Source organism: Scyliorhinus torazame, chromosome 12, assembly GCF_047496885.1.
Source record: "Scyliorhinus torazame isolate Kashiwa2021f chromosome 12, sScyTor2.1, whole genome shotgun sequence".
Classification (NCBI taxonomy): Eukaryota; Metazoa; Chordata; class Chondrichthyes; order Carcharhiniformes; family Scyliorhinidae; genus Scyliorhinus; species Scyliorhinus torazame.
Genome location: NC_092718.1, coordinates 82551214 through 82569063, shown reverse-complemented (window position 1 = coordinate 82569063; position 17850 = coordinate 82551214). Strand labels below are relative to the sequence as shown.

Genomic DNA, 17850 nt, shown 5'->3' with positions numbered 1-17850 from the left:
GGAAGGATCAAGGAAAACCCAAAAGCTTTCTATAGGTATGTCAGGAATAAGCGAATGACTAGGGCAAGAGTAGGACCAGTCAAGGACAGGGATGGGAAGTTGTGTGTGGAGTCTGAAGAGATAGGTGCGATACTAAATGAATATTTTTCGTCAGTATTCACTCAGGAAAAAGATAATGTTGTGGAGGAGAATGCTGAGCCCCAGGCTAATAGATTAGATGGCATTGAGGTACGTAGGGAAGAGGTGTTGGCAATTCTGGACAGGCTGAAAATAGATAAGTCCCCGGGACCTGATGGGATTTATCCTAGGATTCTCTGGGAGGCCAGGGAAGAGATTGCTGGACCTTTGGCTTTGATTTTTATGTCATCATTGGCTACAGGAATAGTGCCAGAGGACTGGAGGATAGCAAATGTGGTCCCTTTGTTCAAAAAGGGGAGCAGAGACAACCCCGGCAACTATAGACCGGTGAGCCTCACGTCTGTAGTGGGTAAAGTCTTGGAGGGGATTATAAGAGACAAGATTTATAATCATCTAGATAGGAATAATATGATCAGGGATAGTCAGCATGGCTTTGTGAAGGGTAGGTCATGCCTCACAAACCTTATCGAGTTCTTTGAGAAGGTGACTGAACAGGTAGACGAGGGTAGAGCAGTTGATGTGGTGTATATGGATTTCAGCAAAGCGTTTGATAAGGTTCCCCACGGTAGGCTATTGCAGAAAATACGGAGGCTGGGGATTGAGGGTGATTTAGAGATGTGGATCAGAAATTGGCTAGCTGAAAGAAGACAGAGGGTGGTGGTTGATGGGAAATGTTCAGAATGGAGTTCAGTCACAAGTGGAGTACCACAAGGATCTGTTCTGGGGCCGTTGCTGTTTGTCATTTTTATCAATGACCTAGAGGAAGGCGCAGAAGGGTGGGTGAGTAAATTTGCAGACGATACTAAAGTCAGTGGTGTTGTCGATAGTGTGGAAGGATGTAGCAGGTTACAGAGGGATATAGATAAGCTGCAGAGCTGGGCTGAGAGGTGGCAAATGGAGTTTAATGTAGAGAAGTGTGAGGTGATTCACTTTGGAAGGAATAACAGGAATGCGGAATATTTGGCTAATGGTAAAGTTCTTGAAAGTGTGGATGAGCAGAGGGATCTAGGTGTCCATGTACATAGATCCCTGAAAGTTGCCACCCAGGTTGATCGGGTTGTGAAGAAGGCCTATGGAGTGTTGGCCTTTATTGGTAGAGGGATTGAGTTCCGGAGTCGGGAGGTCATGTTGCAGCTGTACAGAACTCTGGTACGGCCGCATTTGGAGTATTGCGTACAGTTCTGGTCACCGCATTATAGGAAGGACGTGGAGGCTTTGGAGCGGGTGCAGAGGAGATTTACCAGGATGTTGCCTGGTATGGAGGGAAACTCTTATGAGGAAAGGCTGATGGACTTGAGGTTGTTTTCGTTGGAGAGAAGAAGGTTAAGAGGAGACTTAATAGAGGCATACAAAATGATCAGGGGGTTGGATAGGGTGGACAGTGAGAGCCTTCTCCCGCGGATGGAAATGGCTGGCACGAGGGGACATAGCTTTAAACTGAGGGGTAATAGATATAGGACAGAAGTCAGAGGTAGGTTCTTTACGCAAAGAGTAGTGAGGCCGTGGAATGCCCTACCTGCTACAGTAGTGAACTCGCCAACATTGAGGGCATTTAAAAGTTTATTGGATAAGCGTATGGATGATAATGGCATAGTGTAGGTTAGATGGCTTTTGTTTTGGTGCAACATCGTGGGCCGAAGGGCCTGTACTGCGCTGTATTGTTCTATGTTCTATGCTCCTAATCCGGGTGCTGCAATGGGTACCGGTCCAAGCTGCTCAACCTTTCCTCAGAAAGCCAACCTTCGCCATCTCAAGAATCATCCCCATTAAATTGTGTTTAAGGACCCCCCCCCCACGCAAAATAGGTGTCTGTCTCTGGCCTGTATCGTTTCTACCAAAGATGCCTGGTGGGTGGATTCCATCAGTACGAGCGAAAAGCTGTCGGTGATATTGTTAAATGGGCTCACTCGGGGGTTCCTTGCCTCGCATGGTTGAACGGTAGTGTCGATTGGTAACATACGACTGTTGGCACATCTACAAGGCGTAGGCCCAGACTATGAGCTAACTTCGTGCTGACTTCCTCACAAGTCTCTGCATGCTCTTTGGCTGACCCAGGTGCCTCATCATGTGACCCTTTACATTATACAGTGGACGGCAGCGATTCCGCTCTCCACACCCTCCCAAAGCCAAAGGACCCCTTTGACTGCAGTGAACGCTCTCAAAAAACATCGACTTTGGTTTCTCCACCAATGGAAGGGGGCATTCCATTATGTTCTTATGTTCTTATTCAGCCCCTCGTCCAAGCACTGGGCCCTATTCTGCTTAGGCTAAAAAGATCCATAGAACAAAACCACAAAATCTCTGCAGCGCAGAAGGAGGCCATTCGGGCCATCGACTGTGCAGGGACTCCCCAAAAGAGCACTACTTAGGCCCACTCCCCCCTCCCGCCTATCTCCATAACCCCACCTAACCTGTACATCTTTGGACACTAAGGGACAATTTAGCACAGCCAATCCACCCTAACCTGCACATCTTTGGACTGTGGGAGGAAACCGGAGCACCCGGAGGAAACCCACGCAGACACGGGGAGAATGTGCAGTCTCTGCACAGACAGTCACCCAAGCTCAGATTCGAACCCGGGTCCCTGGCACTGTTTGGCAGCTGTGCTAACCACTGTGCCATCAGCCTGTTCATTCTGTCCAATTCTGCTTGCCTCCAATAGGCTGAAAAGGTCCGTTTGACTCACGAGCAAGGGGCATCCAATCAGGTTTCGTGGAGTGTGCGCTCGCTTTGGGATTCGTGCTGCAGCGGGGAGGAGGCGGGGTCTCTGAAGGCAGGGCATGTTGTCAGCCAATCGTGGATGGGGGTGTGGGGACAAGTCAGAGGATGGCCGAAGGAGGGCAGGGGACAAGATATGATGTACCACCAGGTGATACAGCCAGCGAGAGTGGGCAGCCATTACTGTTGGAGTTGGGGCTGCCTCGCAGAGGCCTCCTAAGCGGAAAAAGCCTGAATGTTCTGTTGCTGGACAACAAGGGCGAGTCCTACCTGAGGGCAACTTTCTGTCCTTGCGAGGCAGTGATATTGTCCGAGCTTTGGAAGAAATCGAGAGCCTCAGAGATTAGCCCTAGAGGGGAGAAAGTGAGAGAAGGTAAGAGCAGAACGTTTATACAACACACTTAAACCAACAAAAGCAAGAAGTACAGGAGGTGGAGATTTCAGGAGCAGTGTGATGGAATACTCTCCACTCGCCTGGATGAGTGCAGCTCCCACAACACTCAAGAAGCTCGACACCATCCAAGCCAAAGCAGCTCCACTTGATCGACAACCCTTCCACAAACATTCACTCCCTCCACCACCGACGCACAATGGCAGCCGTGTGTACCATCTACAAGATGCACCGCAGGAACTCACCAAGGGTCCTTAGGCAGCACCTTCCAAACCCATGACCGCTGTCATCTAGAAGGACAAGAGCAGCAGATACCTGGGAACCCCACCACCTGGAGGTTCCTCTCCAAGTCACTCACCACCCTGACTTGGACATATCTCGGCCATTCCTGCCTGTCGTTGGGTCAAAATGCTGGAAGTACCTTCCTAACAGCACTGAGGCAGTACCTACACCACATGCAGTTGTTCAAGAAGGTGCCCACATCTGGTGAATTCATTGAAAAAGGTGCTGAGCTCGCGGAGATATGGGGTGTGATCCTCCATTCCAGAAACTAAGTGTTGGCGCTGGGGCAGAATCGGTGGACTTCTACAAGAGCAAAATTGGCACTGGTCCCGGACTAATTCATCAACAATTAATGGGCTAGCACCGGCGCCGCGTGGAACACCGTCGATTCCAATGGGAAACGGTATTGAATTTGCTGGGGTGGGGATTGACATTCAAGAGGTTGACAAGCTGCAGCCGCATATAAGCTCTCCACGCACATGCACGCACGCACATGCACACACGCACGCACGCACACACGCACGCACACACCACACACACACCACACACACACCACACACACACCACACACACACACACACCCACACACACCACACACACACCACACACACAACCACACACACCACACACACAACCACACACACACACACACCCACACACACCACACACACAACCACACACACCACACACACAACCACACACACACACCACACACCACACACACACACCACACACACACACACACACACCACACACACACCACACACACACACACCACGCACACACACACACACCACACACACACCCACAAACACACACCACACACACCACACACACACAACACACCACACACACCACACCCACACACCACACCCACCACACACACACCACACACACACACACACCCACACACACACACACACCACACACACACACACCACACACACCACACACACACAACACACCACACACACCACACCCACACACCACACCCACCACACACACACCACACACACACACACACCCACACACACCACACACACACCACACACACAACCACACACACCACACACACAACCACACACACACACACACCCACACACACCACACACACACCACACACACAACCACACACACCACACACACAACCACACAACCACACACACCACACACACACACCACACACACACACACCACACACACACCACACACACACACACCACGCACACACACACACACCACACACACACCCACACACACACAGGTGGTGGAATTCCCACGGCTACTGCCACACACAGTACAGGACAGGGTGCTCTCGGGGGGGTGGGTGGGAGTGGCGAAGATCTCGGAAACTTACCAGGTGATGCAGGAGGAGGAGGAGGCCTCGGTGGTGGAGTTGAAAGGTAAGTGGGAGGAGGAGTTGGGAGAGGAGATCGAGGAGAGGATGTGGGCAGATGGCCTAGGGAGGGTGAACTCTTCCTCTTCATGCGCGAGGCTCAGCCTCATACAGTTTAAGGTGCTGCACAGGGCACACACGACCGGGACAAGGATGAGCAGGTTCTTTGGGGGTGAGGACAGATGTGTTAGGTGCTCAGGGAGCCCAGCAAATCACACCCATATGTTCTGGGCATGCCCAGCACTGGAGGAATTTTGGAAGGGATTGTGTTTTGTACTTAACCATGTTGGGTCCTTTTTTCTTTCTCATTTTGTTATTGATATTTTATGAAAACCTTTAATAAAAATTATTTAAAAAAAGTTAGGGTTCACGCGGAGGTGGCAGCCGTTCGTCGACTTTCTCGGGGAAAATTTAAATGTCAGCAGATGCAGTATTCCAATGGCGGGGGTTGGACTGTTGTTGTATGGCTGAGATGCCTGAAGATTGGACTGGGGGGGGGGGGGAAATGTTTTTTGTTTACCATGTTGATGTCATTATTTATGTTACTGTTATAAACATGTTCAAATACCTCAATAAAATATTTTTAAAAAAGCATTGTCAGCATACCGACCAACACCGTTATCGACGGGTCTCTCACCCACTCAAATGTTGATGGGGAGAAGACTACGAACCACTTTACCACTGTAGCGCACAAAGACTCCGTGAGACAAACAGAGTGAAGTCGATGAGGCTTTATTAAGCGTGTCTGTTCCCCAGCAGCCCGATAGTAAACTGGCCTGCGGGGGAAGGCACCGGCTTCTTATACTTCGCCTTCAGGGCGGAGTATGAGGTCAACGGCCAACCAGGACCCGGGATCTGTCAGCCAATGACATTAGGGCTTCCAGTCCCACATGACCCCCAATACATACTACCACATTCACCCCTTGTCAAAAATGAACCAGGCGGGGTGATGCTTCGTATGGTGGTAAGGGTTTACAGGGCTGGGAGTGTTTGATGGGGACAGTGTAGAGAGAGCTTTACTCTGTATCTAACCCCGTGCTGTCCGTGTCGTGGGAGTGTTTGATGGGTCTGTGAGAGGGAGCTTTACTCTGTATCTAACCCCATGCTGTACTTGTCCTGGGAGGGTTTGATGGGGACAGTGTAGAGGGAACTTTACTTTGTATCTAACCCTGTGCTCTACCTGTCCTGGGAGTGTTTGCTGGAAAGTGTAGAGGGAGCTTTACTCTGTATCTGACCCCGTGCTGTACCTGCCCTCGGAGTGTTTGATAGGGACAGTGTAGAGGGAGCTTTACTCTGTATCTAACCCCGTGCTGTACCTGTCCTGGGAGTGTTTGATGGGGACAGTGGAGAGGGAGTTTACTCTGTACCTAACCACATGCTGTACCTGTCCTGGGAGTGTTTGATGAGGACAGAGTAGAGGGAGCTTTACTCTGTATCTAACCCCGTGCTGTACCTGTCCTGGGAGTGTTTGATGGGGACAGTGGAGAGGGAGTTTACTCTGTACCTAACCACATGCTGTACCTGTCCTGGGAGTGTTTGATGAGGACAGAGTAGAGGGAGCTTTACTCTGTATCTAACCCCGTGCTGTACCTGTCCTGGGAGTGTTTGATGGGGGCAGGGTAGAGGGAGCTTTACTCTGTATCTAACCCCGTGCTGTACCTGTCCTGGGAGTGTTTGATGGGGGCAGGGTAGAGGGAGCTTTACTCTGTATCTAACCCCGTGCTGTACCTGTCCTGGGAGTGTTTGATGGGGGCAGGGTAGAGGGAGCTTTACTCTGTATCTAACCCCGTGCTGTACCTGTCCTGGGAGTGTTTGATGGGGGCAGTGTAGAGGGAGCTTTACTCTGTATCTAACCCCGTGCTGTACCAATCCTGGGAGTGTTTGATGGGGACAGTGTAGAGGGAGTGTAGCGCACAAAGACTCCATGAGACGAATAGAGTGAAGTCGATGAGGCTTTATTAAGCGTGTCTGTTCCCCAGCAGCCCGATAGTAAACTGGCCTGCGGGGGAAGGCACCGGCTTCTTATACTTCGCCTTCAGGGCGGAGTATGAGGTCAACGGCCAGCCAGGACCCGGGATCTGTCAGCCAATGACATTAGGGCTTCCAGTCCCACATGACCCCCAATACATACTACCACATTCACCCCTTGTCAAAAATGAACCCGGCGGGGTGATGCTTCGTATGGTGGTAAGGGTTTACAGGGCTGGTCCTGGGAGGATAGAACAGTTACATGGTAGTACAGTATTGGACAGTATCGTCCTGTTACCACTATTTACAGAGGGTATAGGAAAAACAAAATGTTTATTGAACAGTCCATCTTTGTTTTACATCGATGCCACGAGTCGGTCGGGCGGTCTGGTCGTCCGTGTCGATCGCCTCGGCCCCGGCGGTGGTGGTGGTGCTTGTACCAGCGTTGTCGCCTCCGGGAGCCGCACGGTTTCAGCTGTCGGTGCAAAGGGGAGGGGGACTGATCCTCCTGGGAAGGGGGCGGTCGCGGGGTGCGGCGGTGGCAGGAAGGGGGGCGGTTGGGTTGATGGTGTCGGGGGGGTGTGCGTGGTGCCGGTGGGCGCCAGATCCCGCAGGGAGACCGTGTCCTGTCGGCCGTCGGGGTACTCCACGTAGGCGTACTGGGGGTTTGCGTGGAGGAGGTGAACCCTTTCGACCAACGGGTCCGCCTTATGTGCCGCACATGCTTTTGGAGCAGGATGGGTCCTGGGGCCGCCAGCCAGGTTGGCAGCGACGTTCCAGAGGAGGACCTCCTAGGGAAGACAAGTAGACGCTCGTGCGGCGTTTGATTAGTGCTTGTACATAATAACGACCGGATGGAATGGAGAGCGTCCGGGAGGACCTCCTGCCACCGTGAAACTGGGAGATCCCTGGACCATAGGGCCAGTAGGACGGCCTTCCAGACCGTGCCGTTCTCCCTTTCTACTTGCCAGTTCCCCCGGGGGTTGTAGCTGGTCGTCCTGCTTGAGGCTATGCCCTTGCTGAGCAGGAACTGGCGCAGCTCGTCACTCATGAAAGAGGACCCCCTGTCGCTGTGGACGTATGCGGGGTAACCGAACAGCATGAAGATGCTGTTCAGGGCTTCAATGACTGTGGCCGCGGTCATGTCGGAGCAGGGAATGGCAAAAGGGAAGCGGGAGTATTCGTCCACTACATTAAGGAAATATGCGTTGCGGTCGGTGGAGGGGAGGGGCCCTTTGAAATCGAGACTGAGGCGTTCAAAGGGGCGGGAAGCCTTAATCAGGTGCGCTCCATCTGGCCTGAAAAAATGCGGCTTGCATTCCGCGCAGATGTGGCAGTCACTTGTGACTGTACGGACCTCTTCTAAAGAGTATGGGAGATTGCGGGACTTGATGAAGTGGTAAAACCGAGTGACCCCCGGGTGGCAGAGGTCCTCGTGGAGGGTTTGGAGGCGGTTAATTTGTGCGTTGGCACATGTGCCGCGGGATAGGGCATCGGACGGCTCGTTCAGCTTTCCGGGCCGGTACAAGATCTCATAGTTAAAGGTGGAGAGCTCGATCCTCCACCTTAAGATCTTGTCATTTTTAATCTTGCCCCGCTGTGCATTATCGAACATGAAGGCTACCGACCGTTGGTCAGTGAGGAGAGTGAATCTCCTGCCGGCCAGGTAATGCCTCCAATGTCGCACAGCTTCCACTATGGCTTGGGCTTCCTTTTCCACTGAGGAGTGGCAGATTTCTGAGGCGTGGAGGGTTCGGGAGAAAAAGGCTACGGGTCTGCCCGCTTGGTTGAGGGTGGCCGCTAGAGCTACGTCGGAGGCGTCGCTCTCGACCTGGAAGGGGAGGGACTCGTCGATGGCGCGCATCGTGGCCTTTGCGATGTCCGCTTTGATGCGGCTGAAGGCCTGGCAAGCCTCTGTCGACAGAGGGAAGGTCGTGGTCTGTATTAGGGGGCGGGCCTTGTCTGCGTACTGGGGGACCCACTGGGCGTAGTACGAAAAGAACCCCAGGCAGCGTTTCAGGGCTTTTGGGCAGTGCGGGAGGGGAAATTCCATGAGTGCGCGCATACGTTCGGGGTCGGGGCCTATTATCCCATTGCGCACTATGTAGCCCAGAATGGCTAGCCGATCGGTGCTAAAAACGCACTTGTCCTCGTTGTCCGTGAGGTTCAAGGCTTTGGCGGTCTGGAGGAATTTTTGGAGGTTGGCGTCGTGGTCCTGCTGATCGTGGCCGCAGATGGTTACATTGTCGAGGTAAGGGAACCTGGCCCGTAACCCATGTTGATCAACCATTCGGTCCATCTCCCGTTGGAAGACCGAGACCCCGTTTGTGACGCCAAAAGGGACCCGTAGGAAATGGTATAATCGCCCGTCTGCCTCGAAGGCTGTGTACTTGCGGTCACTTGGGCGGATGGGGAGCTGATGGTAGGCGGACTTGAGGTCCACGGTGGAGAAGACTTTATACTGGGCAATCCGATTGACCATGTCGGATATGCGGGGGAGAGGGTACGCGTCTAGTTGTGTGTACCTGTTGATGGTCTGGCTATAGTCAATGACCATCCTTTGTTTCTCCCCTGTCTTCACTACTACCACCTGCGCTCTCCAGGGACTATTGCTGGCCTGGATTATGCCCTCCTTTAGTAGCCGCTGGACTTCGGACCGAATGAAGGTCCGGTCCTGGGCGCTGTACCGTCTGCTCCTAGTGGCGACGGGTTTGCAATCCGGGGTGAGGTTCGCAAACAAGGACGGGGGTTGCACCTTGAGGGTAGCGAGGCCGCAGATAGTGAGTGGGGGTATGGGGCCGCCGAATTTAAACGTAAGGCTCTGTAGGTTACATTGGAAGTCTAAGCCCAGCAAGGTGGGGGCACAGAGTTGGGGAAGGACGTTAAGTTTGTAGTTTTTGAATTCCCTCCCCTGTACTGTTAGGGTGACTATGCAGAATCCCTGGATCTGTACGGAGTGGGATCCTGCAGCTAGGCAAATCTTTTGTGCGCTGGGGTAGGTAGTTAAGGAACAGCGTCTTACCGTGTCGGGGTGTATAAAACTTTCCGTGCTCCCGGAGTCGACTAGGCATGGCGTCTCGTGGCCGTTAATTAGGACCGTTGTCGTCGTCGTCTGGAGAGTCCGGGGCCGAGCCTGATCGAGCGTAACCGAAGCGAGCCGTGGTTGTAGTAGTGGGGTGTGGTCCGTTGTTGCCGTCCAAGATGGCGTCGGGGATGGACAAAATGGCTGCCCCCATACATCGTACGTGGCTGAGGGGTCACAAGATGGCGTCGGGGGTGGACAAAATGGCCGCCCCCATGCGTCGTACAGGTCGGGGACGGTCCAAGATGGCGGCGCCCCTCCTCCCCTCGTGGTGGTCGGGACCCAAAATGGCGGCGTCTGCGGGTCGCACATGGTGTGCTGGGGGGTCTGGGGAGCGCTAGGACCGCGCGGAGTTCCTTCACTGCGAGCGCCAGGGCCGCGGGCGCTAGGACCGCGTGGAGCTCCCTCTCTGCGAGCGCCAGGGCCGCGGGCGCTAGGACCGCGCGGAGCTCCCTCTCTGCGAGCGCCAGGGCCGCGGGCGCTAGGACCGCGCGGAGCTCCCTCGCCGGGGACAGCGGTGGTCGGGGCCCAGGTAAGTTGCGCCGGCGTGTCAGGCGTGGGGCGCGGGACGGGGGTGAGGGCCCAGGTCGGCGGGTCAGGCGTGGGGCGCGGGACGGGGGTGAGGGCCCAGGTCGGCGGCGCCGGCAGGACAGGCGTGGGGCGGCGAGCGCTAGGACCGTGCGGAGCTCCCTCACCGGGGACAGCGGTGGTCTGGGCCCAAGTCGGCGGAGCCGGCGGGTCAGGCGTGGGGCGCGGGAGGGGGGTGAGGGTGGCGTTCGGGACGCGAAAGACCCATTCCTCTCCGTGGAGAGTGTTGGCCGGCACCCAAATCGGGAGCGCCGGCGGCGGGTCGTACATGGACTACGGGGAGGGGGGTTGGGGAGCGTAGGCGGCGTGCAGGGCTCCCAGTTCTCCCGGGGCCGCGGTGGTCGGGACCCAGAGCGGCTGTGCTTGCTGGTCGCACATGGCGTGCTGGGGGGGTTGGGAGGCATAGACTGCCTGTAGGGCTCCCTGTGGCCCCGGGACAGCGGCGACCTCGCGGGATCGGCACACCACCGCATAGTGGCCCTTTTTCCCGCAGCTTTTGCAGATGGCTGCGCGGGCCGGACAGCATTGTCGGGGGTGCTTCGCCTGGCCGCAGAAATAACAGCGGGCGCCCCCGGTGCGACTCGGCGTTTGGGCCGCGCAAGCCTGTGGGGTGTCCGGGGGGGGGGGGGGGGGTTTGCCGCGACGGGTACGTACGGGGCCCAATGGCCTGCCGCGCGGTCGGGGCCGTAGGCGCGGGTAGCGCGGCGTAGAACTCGTCCATCGATTCTTCGGGAGCTTGCCGTCTCGTCGCGAGCTGGTAGCGAGCGTAGATTTGGTTAACTGGGCGAACGTAGAGACTTCTCAGTGCTGTGAACGCCGATAGTAAACTGGCCTGCGGGGGAAGGCACCGGCTTCTTATACTTCGCCTTCAGGGCGGAGCATGAGGTCAACGGCCAACCCGGGATCTGTCAGCCAATGACATTAGGGCTTCCAGTCCCACATGACCTCCAATACATACTACCACAACCACAAATCATCGGCCCAGGATCTGATAATAAGATACGTGAAAGAATCACAACCACAAAAAAATAAGCAACAAGAGGTCTACAATAGACATACCAAACCTCTTGCTCAGCTTCAAGAAGGGGACTTTATGAGGAGTTAATATCCAGAAGGGGGGTGGCAAAATGTTGCAACGGTTCTGAAACAGGTAGCGCTAGGTCCTACTTAGTACCAGCAGAACAGGATTCGCTGTTCAGGAGAAACAGACGAGCATTACTACGTGTCAAGCACAAGGTTCAATCTCAACGTGAAAACGTTGTCCCACGTGGTAACGTTGTCCCACGTGGTGATATATTCAAGGACATTGCTTTTCCAGATCCATGTTTGACACAGACACAGCTAGAAGATGTGACAGAGCAATCCAACACCTTGAACATTCCACTGAGACATTCTACCAGGATAAGACAACCTCCAGGGAGACTGGACTTGTGATTGTAAAATTAACCTATATTTATATAAGTAATGTAACTGCCATTACAAAATACTGTATTGTGTGATAATAAGACAGTGATAGTTACCAGTTATTTAGGACAGCAATACACCTGTAAGGTCAGGGTTAAAGAAAATATCACAGCCACTGTCAGAATATTTTCTTTCACTGAGAGACGTGGTATTATCATAACTATCATCATGACAAGGGTTAATGTAGTGTCGAGAATAGCCACTCGAGGGAGCAGCAGGTAGTACGATACAAAGCAGTGATGCTGGGCCTTAGGGGAGGAGTGCATGCAGGAGAGAGCGAGTGAAGGTCATCAGTGCAGTTAGGGAGAAAAGGGTAGATTATAGTTTATACCAGTAGTGAGAATAGCAGACAATGAGTGTAGTTCGATGATATTGATCAATACTGTAATGTAAGGACTAAGTGCCGTAACCGAGTTCAGTGGTGGAAATAAAATCCAAGCTTTGTTTAAGTAAAAGCTATACTGTGGTCTTTGTGGAACACTTCGCCATCCATCCTAGAGGTTAGATACAGAGTAAAGCTCCCTCTACACTGTCCCCATCAAACACACCCAGGACAGGTACTGCACGGGGTTAGATACAGAGTAAAGCTCCCTCTACACTGTCCCCATCAAACACTCCCAGGACAGGTACAGCACAGGGTTAGATACAGAGTGAAGCACCCTCTACACTGTCCCCATCAAACACACCCAGGACAGGTACTGCACGGGGTTAGATACAGAGAAAAGCTCCCTCTACACTGTCCCCATCAAACACTCCCAGGACAGGTACAGCACGGGGTTAGATACAGAATAAAGCACCCTCTACACTGTCGCATTCAAACACTCCCAGGACAGGTACAGCATGGGGTTAGATACAGAGTAAAGCTCCCTCTACACTTTCCATCAAACACACCCAGCACTGGTACAGCACAGGGTTAGATACAGAGTAAAGCTCCCTCTACACTGTCCCCATCAAACACTCCCAGGAGAGGTACAGCATGGGGTTAGATACAGAGTAAAGCTACCTCTACATTTCCATCAAACACTCCCAGGACAGGTACAGCAAGGGGTTAGGATCAGCGTAAAGCTTCCTCTACACTGTCGCCATCAAACACTCCCAGACAGGTACACCACGGGGTTAGATACAGAGTAAAGCTCCCTCTACACTGTACCCAACAAACACTCCCAGGACAGGTACAACACGGGGTTAGATACAGAGTAAAGCTCCCTCTATACTTTCCATCAAACACTCCCAGGAGAGGTACAGCACGGGGTTAGATACAGAGTAAAGCTCCCTCTATACTTTCCATCAAACACTCCCAGGACAGGTACAGCACGGGGTTAGATACAGAGTAAAGCTCCCTCTATACTTTCCATCAAACACTCCCAGGACAGGTACAGCACGGGATAAGATACAGAGTAAAGCTCCCTCTATACTTTCCATCAAACACTCCCAGGACAGGTACAGCACAGGGTTAGATACAGAGTAAAGCTCGCTCTACACTGTCCCCATCAAACACTCCCAGGACAGGTACAGCACGGGGTTAGATACAGAGTAAAGCTCCCTCTACACTGTCCCCATCAAACACTCCCAGGACAGGTACAGCACGGGGTTAGATCCAGAGTAAAGCTCCCTCTACACTGTCCCCATCAAACACTCACAGGACAGGTACAGCACAGGGTTAGATACAGAGTAAAGCACCCTCTACACTGTCCCATTCAAACACTCCCAGGACAGGTACAGCATGGGGTTAGATACAGAGTAAAGCTCCCTCTACACTGTCCCCATCAAACACTCTCAGGACAGGTACAGCATGGGGTTAGATATAGAGTAAAGCTCCCTCTACATTTCCATCAAACACTCCCAGGACAGGTAGAGCAAGGGGTTAGGAACAGCGTAAAGCTTCCTCTACACTGTCGCCATCAAACACTCCCAGACTGGTACACCACGGGGTTAGATACAGAGTAAAGCTCCCTGTACACTGTCCCCATCATACACTCCCAGGACAGGTACAGCACGGGGTTAGATACAGAGTAAAGCTCCCTCTACAATTTCCATCAAACACTCCCAGGACAGGTACACCACGGGGTTAGATACAGAGTAAAGCTCCCTCCACACTGTCCCCATCAAACACTCCCAGGACAGGTGCACCATGGGGTTAGATACAGAGTAAAGAGCCCTCCACACTGTCCCCATCAAACACTCCCAAGACAGGTACAACACGGGGTTAGATACAGAGTAAAGCTCCCTCTATACTTTCCATCAAACAGTCCCAGGAGCGGTACAGCACGGGGTTAGATACAGAGTAAAGCTCCCTCTATACTTTCCATCAAACACTGCCAGGAAAGGTACAGCACGGGGTTAGTTACAGAGTAAAGCTCCCTCTATACTTTCCATCAAACACTCCCACGACAGGTACAGCACGGGATTAGATACAGAGTAAAGCTCCCTCTATACTTTCCATCAAACACTCCCAGGACAGGTACAGCAAGGGGTTAGGATCAGCGTAAAGCTTCCTCTACACTGTCGCCATCAAACACTCCCACACAGGTATACCACGGGGTTAGATACAGAGTAAAGCTCCCTCTACACTGTCCCCAACAAACACTCCCAACCCAGGTACAACACGGGGTTAGATACAGAGTAAAGCTCCCTCTATACTTTCCATCAAACACTCCCAGGAGAGGTACAGCACGGGGTTAGATACAGAGTAAAGCTCCCTCTATACTTTCCATCAAACACTCCCAGGACAGGTACAGCACGGGGTTAGATACAGAGTAAAGCTCCCTCTATACTTTCCATCAAACACTCCCAGGACAGGTACAGCACGGGATTAGATACAGAGTAAAGCTCCCTCTATACTTTCCATCAAACACTCCCAGGACAGGTACAGCACAGGGTTAGATACAGAGTAAAGCACCCTCTACACTGTCCCATTGAAACACTCCCAGGACAGGTACAGCATGGGGTTAGATACAGAGTAAAGCTCCCTCTACACTGTCCCCATCAAACACTCCCAGGACAGGTACAGCACAGGGTTAGATACAGAGTGAAGCTCCCTCTACACTGTCCGATTCAAACACACCCAGGACAGGTACTGCACGGGGTTAGATACAGAGAAAAGCTCCCTCTACACTGTCCCCATCAAACACTCCCAGGACAGGTACAGCACGGGGTTAGATACAGAGTAAAGCACCCTCTACACTGTCCCATTCAAACACTCCCAGGACAGGTACAGCATGGGGTTAGATACAGAGTAAAGCTCCCTCTACACTTTCCATCAAACACACCCAGCACTGGTACAGCACAGGGTTAGATACAGAGTAAAGCTCCCTCTACACTGTCCCCATCAAACACTCCCAGGACAGGTACAGCATGGGGTTAGATACAGAGTAAAGCTACCTCTACATTTCCATCATACACTCCCAGGACAGGTACAGCAAGGGGTTAGGATCAGCGTAAAGCTTCCTCTACACTGTCGCCATCAAACACTCCCAGACAGGTACACCACGGGGTTAGATATAGAGTAAAGCTCCCTCTACACTGTCCCCAACAAACACTCCCAGGACAGGTACAACACGGGTTTAGATACAGAGTAAAGCTCCCTCTATACTTTCCATCAAACACTCCCAGGAGAGGTACAGCACGGGGTTAGATACAGAGTAAAGCTCCCTCTATACTTTCCATCAAACACTCCCAGGACAGGTACAGCACGGGGTTAGATACAGAGTAAAGCTCCCTCTATACTTTCCATCAAACACTCCCAGGACAGGTACAGCACGGGATAAGATACAGAGTAAAGCTCCCTCTATACTTTCCATCAAACACTCCCAGGACAGGGACAGCACAGGGTTAGATACAGAGTAAAGCTCCCTCTACACTGTCCCCATCAAACACTCCCAGGACAGGTACAGCACGGGGTTAGATACAGAGTAAAGCTCCCTCTACACTGTCCCCATCAAACACTCCCAGGACAGGTACAGCACGGGGTTAGATACAGAGTAAAGCTCCCTCTACACTGTCCCCATCAAACACTCACAGGACAGGTACAGCACAGGGTTAGATACAGAGTAAAGCACCCTCTACACTGTCCCATTCAAACACTCCCAGGACAGGTACAGCATGGGGTTAGATACAGAGTAAAGCTCCCTCTACATTGTCCCCATCAAACACTCTCAGGACAGGTACAGCATGGGGTTAGATATAGAGTAAAGCTCCCTCTACATTTCCATCAAACACTCCCAGGACAGGTAGAGCAAGGGGTTAGGAACAGCGTAAAGCTTCCTCTACACTGTCGCCATCAAACACTCCCAGACAGGTACACCACGGGGTGAGATACAGAGTAAAGCTCCCTGTACACTGTCCCCATCATACACTCCCAGGACAGGTACAGCACGGGGTTAGATACAGAGTAAAGCTCCCTCTACACTTTCCATCAAACACTCCCAGGACAGGTACACCACGGGGTTAGATACAGAGTAAAGCTCCCTCCACACTGTCCCCATCAAACACTCCCAGGACAGGTGCACCATGGGTTTAGATACAGAGTAGAGAGCCCTCCACACTGTCCCCATCAAACACTCCCAGAAGAGGTACAGCACGGGGTTAGATACAGAGTAAAGCTCCCTCTATACTTTCCATCAAACACTGCCAGGAAAGGTACAGCACGGGGTTAGTTACAGAGTAAAGCTCCCTCTATACTTTCCATCAAACACTCCCACGACAGGTACAGCACGGGATTAGATACAGAGTAAAGCTCCCTCTATACTTTCCATCAAACACTCCCAGGACAGGTACAGCAAGGGGTTAGGATCAGCGTAAAGCTTCCTCTACACTGTCGCCATCAAACACTCCCACACAGGTATACCACGGGGTTAGATACAGAGTAAAGCTCCCTCTACACTGTCCCCAACAAACACTCCCAACCCAGGTACAACACGGGGTTAGATACAGAGTAAAGCTCCCTCTATACTTTCCATCAAACACTCCCAGGAGAGGTACAGCACGGGGTTAGATACAGAGTAAAGCTCCCTCTATACTTTCCATCAAACACTCCCAGGACAGGTACAGCACGGGGTTAGATACAGAGTAAAGCTCCCTCTATACTTTCCATCAAACACTCCCAGGACAGGTACAGCACGGGATTAGATACAGAGTAAAGCTCCCTCTATACTTTCCATCAAACACTCCCAGGACAGGTACAGCACAGGGTTAGATACAGAGTAAAGCTCCCTCTACACTGTCCCCATCAAACACTCCCAGGACAGGTACAGCACGGGGTTAGATACAGAGTAAAGCTCCCTCTACACTGTCCCCATCAAACACTCCCAGGACAGGTACAGCACGGGGTTAGATACAGAGTAAAGCTCACTCTACACTGTCCCCATCAAACACTCACATGACAGGTACAGCACAGGGTTAGATACAGAGTAAAGCACCCTCTACACTGTCCCATTGAAACACTCCCAGGACAGGTACAGCATGGGGTTAGATACAGAGTAAAGCTCCCTCTACACTGTCCCCATCAAACACTCCCAGGACAGGTACAGCACAGGGTTAGATACAGAGTGAAGCTCCCTCTACACTGTCCGATTCAAACACACCCAGGACAGGTACTGCACGGGGTTAGATACAGAGAAAAGCTCCCTCTACACTGTCCCCATCAAACACTCCCAGGACAGGTACAGCACGGGGTTAGATACAGAGTAAAGCACCCTCTACACTGTCCCATTCAAACACTCCCAGGACAGATACAGCATGGGGTTAGATACAGAGTAAAGCTCCCTCTACACTTTCCATCAAACACACCCAGCACTGGTACAGCACAGGGTTAGATACAGAGTA

At 52.5% G+C, this 17850-nt stretch overlaps 1 protein-coding gene across 1 annotated transcript in view; it reads right to left on the bottom strand.

Annotated features, from left to right (window-relative positions):
* iglon5 (IgLON family member 5) overlaps window positions 1-17850 on the bottom strand; it is a 267061-nt gene that overhangs the window by 77796 nt on the left and 171415 nt on the right. The window contains exon 2 of the mRNA XM_072468925.1: window positions 3127-3205. Within this exon, the coding sequence (XP_072325026.1) occupies window positions 3127-3205 (79 nt within the window). The remainder of the gene's footprint in view (window positions 1-3126; window positions 3206-17850) is intronic.